At 36.9% G+C, this 12,702-nt stretch overlaps 1 protein-coding gene across 1 annotated transcript; it reads right to left on the bottom strand.

The window, feature by feature from the left end:
- Positions 1-1,210: 1,210 nt before the first annotated feature.
- LOC144050775 (receptor for retinol uptake stra6-like) lies at positions 1,211-11,448 on the bottom strand. The gene is made up of 17 exons (XM_077564359.1): positions 11,213-11,448; positions 11,014-11,080; positions 10,089-10,174; positions 9,869-10,008; positions 9,466-9,632; positions 9,268-9,375; positions 8,468-8,538; positions 8,219-8,298; positions 8,085-8,146; positions 7,775-7,937; positions 7,619-7,694; positions 7,099-7,232; positions 5,451-5,568; positions 5,268-5,369; positions 5,008-5,171; positions 4,748-4,885; positions 1,211-2,366 (listed from the first exon to the last, which is right to left on the bottom strand). Exons 1-17 carry the CDS (start codon positions 11,314-11,316, stop codon positions 2,113-2,115), a joined length of 2,034 nt encoding a protein of 677 aa, XP_077420485.1. The 5' UTR covers positions 11,317-11,448; the 3' UTR covers positions 1,211-2,112.
- Between the last annotated feature and the right edge of the window lie 1,254 nt (positions 11,449-12,702).

The raw sequence follows: 12,702 nt of genomic DNA, 5'->3' as shown, positions 1-12,702 counted from the left end.
TTTAAAGATAACAAACAAAAGTGGGCTATGTTACATAACAATAAATGATGTAGCAAATAACTAAATGACAGTAAAATGATAATGTACTACACGTAATCCATGTATGCGCTATAAGGATATAAGCATTTTACAGCCATCTACAGTGCATACTACTGTGGCACAATGTTTGTGCGTGACTTCAAAAACATACAGTGGTGTTCAGAATAACAGCACCGAATGAGTTTTTGCTGATACTGCTATTATTATTATTTTTTTTTTTATTAGACTTATACACCTTTGAGTGAGTTACATTTTTACCTCCTCACATTTTTTTCAACACACGGCAATTATTCTGAACACAACTCAAATGTACTGTGACCTAAATAAATGCTGAGTTGCTATATGTTCTTGAACTAAATGGCTGTTCCAAACATGCTTTGTTGACTTGACTTATATGTGGGAAAAAGTGGATCATTTACTGCAATTGTTTTTACTACACCTACATTGTATAAAAACAGTGAATGTGTGTTCAGTCGAGTTTTAAATTGTTTCTTATAACCTGCGTTTCAGTATTTAGAATTTACTCTAGTTTGCTCAAAAGGTAACTTTGGTCATGTTTTTTTTTTTTAACTGCCTCCTATCGTCTTCCTTAAACTGTCAATTCAGGCATTCAAAAATAACACTTGTGTTTACTTTATACTCAAACACTTTATCTCAGTAAAAGTTGAACATCGGTTGCTTCTGTGACACGTGTTTGCTTTTTAGTCAATAACAAGGAATTATATCTGTTGCTTAACAATGTACAGTACTGCGAATGTGAAGTGTGCCAGATATATTGTACTTTGAACCACTTGCTTTTAACATGCCGTGTTTGACCAAATTGGAACTCTGACCTCATTCATCCTATTGTCACGCTGCAATTGATCAGTCCTGATCAATATGTGTGTGTCAATATAGAACAACAAAGGGCCTGTGGACTTTTGCACTTTTAATACTTTGTTAAGTTGTACCAAGGCCGACTTGTGTATCTCATATATATGACCATCCTATATGTATGACAAAATGTGGTAACCACAGCAACATTCACTTTCCTGAAGATGAACGATGAATCATCAGAAGCAGAGAAAAGGAGAAAGGGGCATCTGACAGACATATCTGGCTGCTGGGGGCATTATTTCAACATTGTAGTTGCGACATATTAGTGAATGACAAAGATGGAAAAAAAACAATGTGAGAGCAACATTTTATTGTGACAATAGAAGAAAACAAGTTAATAATACATTTCATCTAAATGATCAATGTTGGGTAAAGAAAGCTTGGGGAGTAAAGGAATACATGTACAGCTGTTACGTAATCAGATTTTTTTTTTTTTAATTAACCGTATTACATTACAGTTACAGGAAAAACATGTAACAGATTACAGGTACATTTATTAAAAATTGGGATTACTTCGAGGGATTACAATTTCTACAATGAGAGAGAGAGAGAGCGTGAGAGCGCGTGCACGCCCACGCGAGTGGGACCGTTGCCACATGTCGGGGAGGTGGGAACGAACGAACTGACTGGTCGTGTTCTCCACACGCGGGAAGTTGGAAAAAGCTTCACGGACGGGAGGAGGAAGTGATGACCGGTATTCACTGGAATTTACTCGGAGCGAAAGTTTGAGCTAAGGGTTCAGCGGCATGCTACGCACTGTAGCTTGTTGCTAGCTAGCCCGCTAGCCTATAACCATAATGTGAGTTACACCTTCCAAACAAATCTTCCTCACATCGATTCACTATTTAAACGTCATGCACAACATATACACGGCTAAACTTGTGACTGGGATAAAAGTTCATTTTGCAGTTCTACCTATCTGTCTATGAGGTGTGGTTGCATTCAGTGACAGTTCGAAAACAGCAAATGGCCTTCAATCAATCAATCAATCAATAGCCTATTATAATCACGGTTGGTGATTGTAGCACAGTAATCAGGGCTAATGTGTTCTGGATCAGTTAAATTAACCTTCTCTTTAAAAAAATAAAAATAATAATCTAGGGGCCTCACTTCCTCCTGACATTTCCACAATAATTTGCGGCATAAAAGCAACATGTGATGAAATTATTTTTTAGAACACTGCAAACTGTTCTCAACTCAATCAGTTTTGTCTTGATTCTCGCTGGATGGAGCAGGCTCAGCGGATGTCGCCTTGCTGGCTTCCCTCTTGCTGCTTGTCTGCTTGCTACGTTTCTGGCTGCCGTTTACGATGCTCTCCAAACTCTGAGTTGTCTGGAAGTGCTTCCTGGAGCCCAGGAGGGAGGGATTGTTGACCAGCGTGTACACCAACTGCCAGCGAGAGCGAATCCTACGACTGCTGCTCGACCTGCTCCGAGAACTCTCCTGGATCCCTGCGAACATGAACGCGTCACGTGACGTCACTCTTGAGTGTTTGCGATATGACAATGCAGTACAGTATGATGTATTCTTACTGTTGTGTCTGCATCATCCTGCATACTGTTCCTATGTAGCTAAATAAGGTCACCAAAATATTAGAAAGTTTTTTGTTGAGTAGTTTTTAGTAACCAAATTATAGATTCCCAGAGACAAAAAATGTCTTTTTGTTTTTTGGACAATGTTTACATATATTAGTCCATAGCTTATATGGACATTATAGAAGGTGGATAATTAGCATTAATCTAAAACTGATGCCCAAATTTTGCCACTACACATTAGTGTGACATAAGAGATCATCAAGTGTACAATGGAAAATTATCAATTTCCACTTAAAAAGTATGGAAATTATTTATAAACTACAGATAATGCATCTTTGTACACTAAAAAAAGAAAGAAAAAAAAGTAATATTTACTTAAGGAGAAAAAAAACTGGGAACGTTTTTTCACTCAAAAATTCTAAGTAAACTTTACAAGAAGAGTTTTGTGAACATTTTACCTGTTCATATAAAAAAAAAAAAAAGCACTCTACCACGTAAGCCATGCTTGACTAGCTTTATATTTGGGGGAGGGGGGTTGTTTGTTTGTTTTTACAAACTGGTAAAATGTACTCAAAATTCTCCTTGTAAAATTTACTTTGAATTTCTGAGCGAAAAAACGTTTCTAGGTTTTTTAAGTAAATATCACCAATTTTTTTTTAACTATCTATGCCAGCGACGAATTACAGGCTGAGCAATTAACTCATTCACTGCCATTGACAGCTATAGACGTCATAAATTAATTTGAACTATTTCTATAGTTTAAATTTTTTTCCACATTTGTTAACAAGAGTATGAAAACCTAGAATTTTTTGGGGTATATTTAGAACAGATATAAAATTTGTCATGCGATTAATTACGATTAAACATTTTAATCACCTGGCACCCCTAATTTTTAATAACCTTTTCTTAAAAAAATTATAGTAATTTTTTTTTCCAATTTTTAATAATCTTTTTTTTATTATTATAAAAAATTAGGGGCGTCAGGCGATTACCATTTTTAATCGTAATTAATCGCAAGACTTCACTAGTTCACAATTAATCACAAATTTTCTATCTGTTCTAATACAATTTTTTAAAAAATCTAGGTTTTCATACTCATGTTAACAAAAGTGGGGGAAAATGCTAAACTAATAGAAATAGTTAAAATGAAATTTTGATGTCTATAGCAGTGAATGAGTTAAAAGCTCTTCCACTAGATGGCAGATGGTACATAAATAACCTGTGTGTCCACTTTTTGTGACATTTTTGTTTGATGGTAGGCCTATGCAGTGAGCTTTTTTCTTTCCGTGATGTCAATATATGTCCATTATATACACTAGGAAACACTAATCTAAAACAGGTGAACGGTGGGTATGCGTATGGAAAATAGTCAACAATCAACATTAAGTCTGTATTTTTAAGTGAAACAAAATGCATAAAAAAACATTGCCAAGATTCATACACTCATTACGGGCATGAATGTTGTATACAAGAGTTGGGAATCTATTTGTATTTTGTGAAGCAGATGTGCTAACCACTATTTCAAAGTGCTGCTCACTTTCTGCATGGCAGGCACAAATATTAGCGATGCACATAATGAAGATGTGTGTGCTAGTTGTTAGGATCTGGCAAGGTTGAGAATACAATTGCAAAAGTGCTCCCATTTCCTGAATGTAAAAAAAGAAAACAAGGCAAATTGGAATCATCAACATTAAACTATGTTAAATTAACTCATTCACTGCCATTGACGGCTATAGACATCAAAATTTCATTTTAACTATTTCTATTAGTTTAGCATTTTCCCCCACTTTTGTTAACAAGAGTATGAAAACCTAGATTTTTTTAAAAATTGTATTAGAACAGATAGAAAATTTGTGATTAATTGTGAACTAGTGAAGTCATGCGATTAATTACGATTAAAAATGGTAATCGCCTGACGCCCCTAATTTTTTATAATAATAAAAAAAAAGATTATTAAAAATTGGAAAAAAATAATTACTATAATTTTTTTAAGAAAAGTTTATTAAAAATTAGGGGTGTCAGGTGATTAAAATGTTTAATCGTAATTAATCGCATGACAAATTTTATCTGTTCTAAATGTACCCCAAAAAATTCTAGGTTTTCATACTCTCGTTAACAAATGTGGAAAAAATTTTAAACTATAGAAATAGTTAAAATTAATTTATGACGTCTATAGCTGTCAATGGCAGTGAATGAGTTAATTACAAAAAGCTGATATAAAATAACAAACAAAACAGTTCCACTAAACTCAGCACAACGATCCAACAAAGACTGACAAGAAATGATGACATGCGTACCTTCCTCTGCATCTCGTATTTTTTGGCCCGCTCGTCCCCCTTCCCGCAGTATGTCCAGCAGCAACCCGCAGAAAGCTTTCATCACCGGGTGCGTCTGGCTCACCTCCACCTTCAGAAAGTGTGTGTAGTAGTGGTACGCTGGTAGGGTCAAAAACACACATGGACGCCAATTCAACCATTTTATTCTATCGTCATCTATTAATTGTGCTGTTGCTATCAAAGACATGTTTTGCTGAGTTGTTTGTTTCTATGGTTTCTACCTGGGTCGTAGGCTTCTGCAGTGCGGTGCAGCAGACTGATGTCGACGCGGCCGAGATGCACGATGTTGTACAACGCTGCGATGACCATTCGCCAGATCGCCACAATCAGCCCCACCACGACGTTGATGAGAAACAGCAGGTATGTCAGAAGGAACAAACTCTCCCTGGCAATACAACAAACATGTTCAGTTTAGCGCTTCCCTTTCTAGCAGAAAATATGGCGCATGAGGATTCCTCAAAATGAGCGGCACGCGTTGTACCTGTTATTTAAATCTCTGGTGCCAGCATCTTTTTTGACAAAGGCAAACTTAGCAGCGACATGTTGTAGCAAAGTGATCAGGATGACCGTAACCCACGCGGGCCTGATGAATGTGAAAATGCGTTAAATGTTTGTGCATTAAGAATGAAAACGCAACAAATGGGTGCATTTTTTGCCGACTGACCAAGCCTTGCCAGCAATCTCGAAGACCATTAGGTTCCGCCTGTGAAAGATGGGGATGATGACAAGGAAGACCAGGAACAAGAAGCAGATGAAAAACACCACCGTCTGGATCACCATACCTGTCAAAGATATCAGGAGAGAAAAAACAAAATGTATTTTTGCAGGTCTCTTACATGACAGAGATCAATATATTTCAAAGTGGGAAATAAATCAGATATTCACTGTAGTAATTGTCATTTGCGTTTCAATGCATATTAGTCGTGAAGTACTGTCAGTCAAATAATGGACTAAGTTTAGGTAAAATGATCAAACATCTGAACTCAGTCCACTACTGATCGTTTGATGAAGACATCTTTAGTCCTGTATGGTCTTGAACTTGGATGTATTTATTTGATAAGCGACAATGCACATTAATCAATATCGTGCAATGTCCAATGTTGTTTGTATGCCAGAGTTAGCAACATTAGGCTAATTTTCATTTCACAAATCTGTCTTACTCAATGAGAGCAAATTTGCCCTGACTTCAGCCACTGTTTGTGAAGAGGTCTTAGGTCCATTGCGTTTGTTCAAAGCAAACATGGTGAAGCAGCATTTAGTTGTTATGCTGCACAGAAATGGAATAAGTTAAATCAGCCTTGAGTGTCTGATTAAGGTATTTTAAACATTTTAAAATCAGTTTCACAGTATGCTCTTTTAATACTTTTATTTATTTACTTTTTTTTAAATGTATTTAAGGACTATTTATGTGTTTAAAGTAGCACTAAGGAACTTTTCAGCCTTAATAAAATATTTTCATAACTCTTCTGATGACACTTAAAACTAGTTGAATGGTACCTTTGCCATGGCCTGAGGGGGTATGTATCATTTTTACTGGCAATAAGCAACTTTGAGTAGGATGGTAGGAACACTGCCACATAAAAAACTACAAATGTGCTGACTGCTTTATGGGATATGTCACTTCCCTCTTTCCCCATTCGTTACAAAGACAGAAGTCAATTTGAATGTCAACGCTCGCTGGCGTGAGTTAAAAAAAATGATGCAATGCGCTTGTCTTCATGGGAAATGTGGTCTTCTTTCAGGCATAAAAATACCGCTTTTGTCCATATGGCGTCGCCATAATCAACGTAAAATGAAAGTTCCTTACGCTCTAAAAACAGTTGGGTCAAAAATAACCCAAATATGGATAAAAAAAATGCACCAATCCACTTTATGGGTCAATTTGACCCAACTTTCTGGGTTGTTTTATACAAAATGATCCAATTTTTTGACCCAAGTAAAGGATCTGACCAATATTTATGAGTTGTTTTACACTAAAAGACCCAATTCTTGACTCTAAGTTGGGTCAAACAGACCCAAGTAGAAGATCGGTCCATTTTTTTACCCATAGTTGGGTTATTTTTGACCCAACTTTTTTTAGAATGTAGTGTTGCTTAAAATGTTGTCTTGTAGTCATTTTGGCAAGATCTGCTCCTGAATATTATTAGCGGTTGTGTTTGTAAATGCTTTAAGGTATTGTGATAAAATATTTGGGCTTTATAAAAAAAATTGTTTTTAAAAAGCTGCCTTCATTGTCTGTAATGACATTGCAATTACAAAGGTCATATCACGTGTTGATCACAGATGATTTGTGAAGTATTTTGGATCTTTACCCAAACAGACGATTGCCGCTTGGTATCCAGTCAAGCCCATCCAACAGACAACGCCAGATTTCGATGGACGAAGGCTCTTCTGGCTGTTGTAGAGGTTGTAAACTTCTCCCTTATACAGTCCACGCAGGTTTAACCTGAAGCACAGAGCACAACAATGGGACGGGTCATTTTTATATAATCATTCATCCACTTTCTAAAGCGTGTTTCCTCATAGGGTCACAGAGGTGGAGCTAACCCCAGCTAACATTAGCAAGAGGCGGGGTAAATTCCGGAGTGGTCACAGGAAAAGTAGAGACAAACAAGCATTCACTATTACATTTACACTTACGGACAATTTCGTCATTAAAGAAATTTACTGTTATGTTTGGGAGCTAAAAAAACAAAACAAGGAATCGACACAGCAAGGCCAGAGTTAAGATCTGAACTCTGGTGAAGTAGCAGACATGCTAACCACTAGCCACCATGTTGCTAAGTTACAATACAAACGTTTCTTGGTAGCTACAGACTACAATTGCAAGACCTGTGAAGCACCATGGTCCTCATGAGCATGACCAGACTGACCACACAAGACAGAGTCATTGCGCAGAGGTAGCAGACTGAAGAAAAAAAAAAAACACAGCAAAGTTATATAGAATCTCTACCAATCCAAATGGCTTTTTATTAGAATGTCCCAAACCTTCCAGAAGCCAAGTGTAGAAAGTGACGATTTTGACAACCTCCATTCTGTCATCGGAGAGGATGATCCCAAATCCCAGTAAGAGGAAGGCGATGTTCTCATCAATACCGGCACGAACAATATGGAGGGTTGGGACAACCAATACAACTAACAACAAGGCTGTCTGAAAGACAAAAAGAACATGATGCGATGTGTAAAGACCTAAATATTCATTAATTTATGTCTTCTTCTTTTTTAACACCAGATTCGTGTTACTCGTTTATTTATCATGTAATCAAGACAGTATATGTAAGTGTTAAAGGTCACTTACATGGTATATCGCCACCAAAGCCACAAATACTGATACAGCCAGCTTTAGAGGGAAATGAAACACTAAAAGAGGAAAAAAAAAAAAAAGGTTGAGAGGATTTGAGAATTAATATTTTTTGAGTAAAATGCACACACCCTTTTCCGGAATATAAATATAATTCTTAGGCACTTCCAGTAGTCTCTCCATCAATGTTGATTTGCCAGACGTGGAGGAACTGCGACAAACAAAAACAACCAGTCACGGCTCACTAAGGTTTGAATCAGCAATTCATAACTTTAGAAGTAAATTTAAGAATATGAGAGTTGGTTTTATTTGGCGCTTAAAACACATACATTGCCTTCAGATGACTTAATTGGATTAGTACTAAACAAGATTCCAGTCACCTAATTGCTGATGGCTTCTTCTTTTTGAGAAGGCATTTTACATAGTCGCTGTAGTAGGAGCTGTCGAGATCCTAGGAGAAAAATCATTCAGACCTTAGTCAAATGTTTTGTAAAGGAATACAGACAAAACAATCTATTTTCTAAAACTGCCCACCACTGCATGTATATCTAAACTTCTTATATTTAGATTTATATTGTTCCCACATGTATTTGATATTAATTTATAGTGCAGCCCATGTTCAGAGGGTGGTCATTTTGTTTTATTGCTTAATAGTTGAGATTGTGATTGGATGCGTCAGGCTATTCGACAAGGAGGTTGTAATTACTAACGCCGACCAGCAGAGGGCAGCGTTCGCTACTTAGTGTGCATGCGGGAAGGGGCGCGTCACATTCTAAACCAAAGAAGAGCCACACACAAGGTGAAAACATCCGTATATGTATCCTAACCTTATGAACAAAACATCACATTTTGTGTTTTTCAGAAAATCAAAACAATTAAAAATGAAATGGGTAGCTACAGACTGTATTCTGTACCACGCTACTCTGATGTCAAAATAAGACCTTGTATGTATTTGTATTTTTTGTGCATGTAAAGAAGAAAAAAAAAAACACATAATAGGTCTTGTACAATCCGCTCAAAAATGTTGAGTTACGTCCACTCTGTTCACAAAAAGCTCTTTATTGTAATCATGAATGTTGTTCCAATATATGTTGTTCAGCGTCAGTGATTCAATGTTTTATATGAGCTCATGTTCTCAGTGGACAAAGAGAAGGTGAGGTGAGCGACAAACATTTCTCACCTCTTCTGACTTTGTTCCTCTGAAAAACAGCAAAGGGAACTGGACGCAAAGATACACCAGGCAAGCCAGCTGAGGCAAACTTGCAAGCAAGGAGTAGAACTTATACAGCTGTGGAAAAAAATGGGGTGATGTGCTATTAAGATGTTGGACCTAACAGAAGAAACTAAACACATACACTTAATGTAAATAATGTGTTACCTCCGGAGTCTTTGGGCAGTCCAACTTCTGCCACAGTTGCACAGCAAAATGGCTGACGGAGAGCAGAGTTCCAAATACATAACCGGCCTTGTGCTGCAGAGTGCTACAAACCATCAGAGGGTAGTAGAGAACTGGATAGTAGAAGATGGCCGTTATCTTCATGAACTCTAAACAAAACATGGACATAACATTAATGTTTCATTTCTTGTCGTTTCTTTATTTATAGAGCACTTTAAAACAGCCGTTGCATACAAAGTGGTAGGCCTGCATGGGGTAAAAATGAGCCTAGATTACAATAACAGATAGTTTAAAAAACTAAATAAAACAAGGAAGAGTTTCATGCTGAGTTAAAAGCCATGGAATAAAATGAGAGACATATTTTCTTTGCACTCTAAATGTGCACCTTTGATTTCAGCTGGAGTGTCTTTGGAGAAAGGCAGTGGATCAGGTGCGATCACCAACGTGGCCAGCTTGCTGAACAGCAGTCCAAACACAGCCATCGCCACACCTTTCTTCTGTGTCTGATCCAGGAAGTTGCTGGGACTGGGAGATCAAACAGGAGCATCAAAACGCGTCTCACAGACATAATCGGTAAGCAGAAATCAAGCATATGTGGGACTCACCTTAAGATGCTGGAGGATCCTCTTGTAAATCCTTGGCAGAGTTTATTTCTCCTGCTTAGAGCTGCCAGAATGAGCATAATCACCAGCTAGAAGCAAAACAAAAACGAACATTTTACACTATTATTATTATTTTTTAAATTAATGAGTTGATGGGACTGTAAATCATGGATTTCATCCCATTTGTGGCATGGTGTTTTTTTTATTTTTTATTTTTTTATACAGTTGTCATAATTTGCAATTTTTTAATTACTCGGTTCACAACATTAGCAAAGCTTTGCGAACGTGCTGTGTGTACTTTTACTTAACAACTGACTCATTACTTCTACTTTAACTCATTTGCTCCCCAAAAACGTATAAATATGTTCTATTTCAAATATTACCATGCTCCCAAAGACGTGTTTATATGTTTTTTATGTTTTTTTATGCAGCGAGCATAGAAGGCTTTAATGCAGCCTCTAAACTGAAGAGAATGCTTGAAGCAATGGCAATTATTACAAAAAGGACCAGCAGGTGGCAACAGAGTATAAGAGATCAACCAGGGCCATGTTGCAAAAAGTTCTTTTACCCACTCTTTTAAACAGATTTCTGAATATTGATAAAACTTAATTATATTCTAATGCTAATTGTTGCAAAACGAAAACAGATAGAAATATTTTTTTCTTTTTCTTTTTTTAAATATTTTTTTCCCGATGAAAGAAGAGACTCTAATATTTCTTTTGGTAGGTTCCATGTTTTTATAGCAATAGAACACAATATTCCGTGGGCCTTGCAAAATCTGTCAAAATCCAGTAAAACAGCCGTGAGCGAAGGGGGTTGCTTCAGTGAAAATGGCTGGGAGTGAAATTAACATTGTCATTTTCATACATACGTATCTTTACAGATTATGAGTAAAACTGACAGATCTCCTTTTTCATTGTGTACTTACCGATATAGAGAGTATGCATATGTGAAATATTGCATCATTCGCTGTTGGGTCACACGGTAAAATGACTCTGCAAAAAGAAATGTATATGCAAATCAACTAAGCAAAACTGTAGCTAGCAATTAACTACTGTACTATTGATCAAATGGTATTACAAACTTACAGGACGATTGAGACAAGCAATTTCTTGGCTGATACTTACTCTTTGGGAGGCTTTGTAGGCTCCGGGTTATTGGAGTACCAGTCAGAGTAATCATAGTAGGAATATTCAATAGGTTCAAATTCATCCTTGCTGTTGTTCATCATGCCTGCTTGGTGAAGTCCAACTGGCGACGCAGGACAAACGAACCTCTCCCTCCTCTCGTTCCGCCTTCAATTCAGGTAACACGGGCCCGATCGGCTGGTGCTGATGCGATGGTGGGACCAAACGGCGCAACGCATTCCAGTAAGTGTTAAGAATTAAACACAGTAGATTAGCTGCTGCACATGGGGGGGGGCGTGGAAGAACATTTTGACCTCAAGTGAACCCTGATTCCCAGTCTAGATTAGCGGCACTGTTCAACCTATCTCTCAAGGTTGAACAGTGGACCGCTGCAAATTTACGGATCAACATTAGCGGATTCAAATAGGCGCTGATTAAAAAATAAAATAAAATGAATAATAAATCTGGAACCTATCCTGTTTTATTGGCTAAAACCTCCATCCACTGTTTTTGATGCCAGCTTGTGTTATCCTGGTGTTGAAGTGAGTTGAAGAACTTCATAAAGTCACTTCTTTACAAAATCACTCCATATTATTTAACATAAACATCCAACAATATCTTGAAATATTTTCTATGTGAAAACAAGTTAACGTCATTTTCATGCTGCAATGTGGATTTAACCTTCATGCCTCGCTCTGCCTGTTACTGAAGAGAATAATCCCATTACAAGATGAAAATCTCGGGCCTAAACAAAGAAAGTTTTGTTTGCAGCCGCCTTGGGAATTTGTTTTGAACTCTTTCTAAAGTTAGAGATGTGAAAATGCCGCTGTTGTAGATTCATTCATTCATTTGTCTAACAAGACGGAGATATTCAGTTCGCACTTTCAAATTATGTGCCTAAATGCATATCAGTAGTCACATTTCCACACGCTCAAAGACAAACTTGCTGACAATTTTAAAGTAGTGTTTGAGCTCCTTCATATGACAGAAGCTATGAGGCCCAACTGAGATTTTCAGTTGCTAGAGAATAATGCTAAACTGCTGCTATTGCAACATGATAAAGAAACTAAAACACTATAGATGTGAAAAAAAACCAAAAAACGTTTGTTTGCTATATTTGGCTGAGAACACATTAAAAGCATTATGGCAATTTATTTTTTCCTTTGCTTTTTAGATCTTGGTGCAATGCAAAGGTGCGAAAGGTTTAAAAACAAAATATTTTGCTTCTAATGGCCATAGAATTACGCTAAAGTTAAAAGTATCTTGCTGCTATTTTTTTCTTAGTTTATTTCTAAACTGTACTCAGCTATCAAGCCTATAATGAATTGCCCAAATTTAGACAAATTAAAAATATTGTGAATTTTCACATTTTTACTTAGACGTGAGGTGCAGTGATTGATATTTTTTTTCTTTATTTTAATTGCAGAAATAACTTTTGGCTGTCATGTCTTTGACTGCCACTGGAGGCAGCAGAGGCCAGTTGTTGACTG

The sequence above is a fragment of the Vanacampus margaritifer genome, chromosome 4 (genome assembly GCF_051991255.1).
Source record: "Vanacampus margaritifer isolate UIUO_Vmar chromosome 4, RoL_Vmar_1.0, whole genome shotgun sequence".
Classification (NCBI taxonomy): Eukaryota; Metazoa; Chordata; class Actinopteri; order Syngnathiformes; family Syngnathidae; genus Vanacampus; species Vanacampus margaritifer.
This window is presented reverse-complemented; position numbering and strand designations above follow the sequence as displayed.

Coding starts and splice junctions, on each gene's coding strand:
- LOC144050775 (XM_077564359.1), bottom strand. CDS start 11,316: ATGATGAACAACAGCAAGGATGAATTTGAACCTATTGAATATTCCTAC. Junction 10,175..11,013: donor TATGCATACTCTCTATATCG/GTAAGTACACAA, acceptor TTTTGCTTCTAG/CTGGTGATTATGCTCATTCT. Junction 7,233..7,618: donor AGGACCATGGTGCTTCACAG/GTCTTGCAATTG, acceptor TCTGTGCTTCAG/GTTAAACCTGCGTGGACTGT.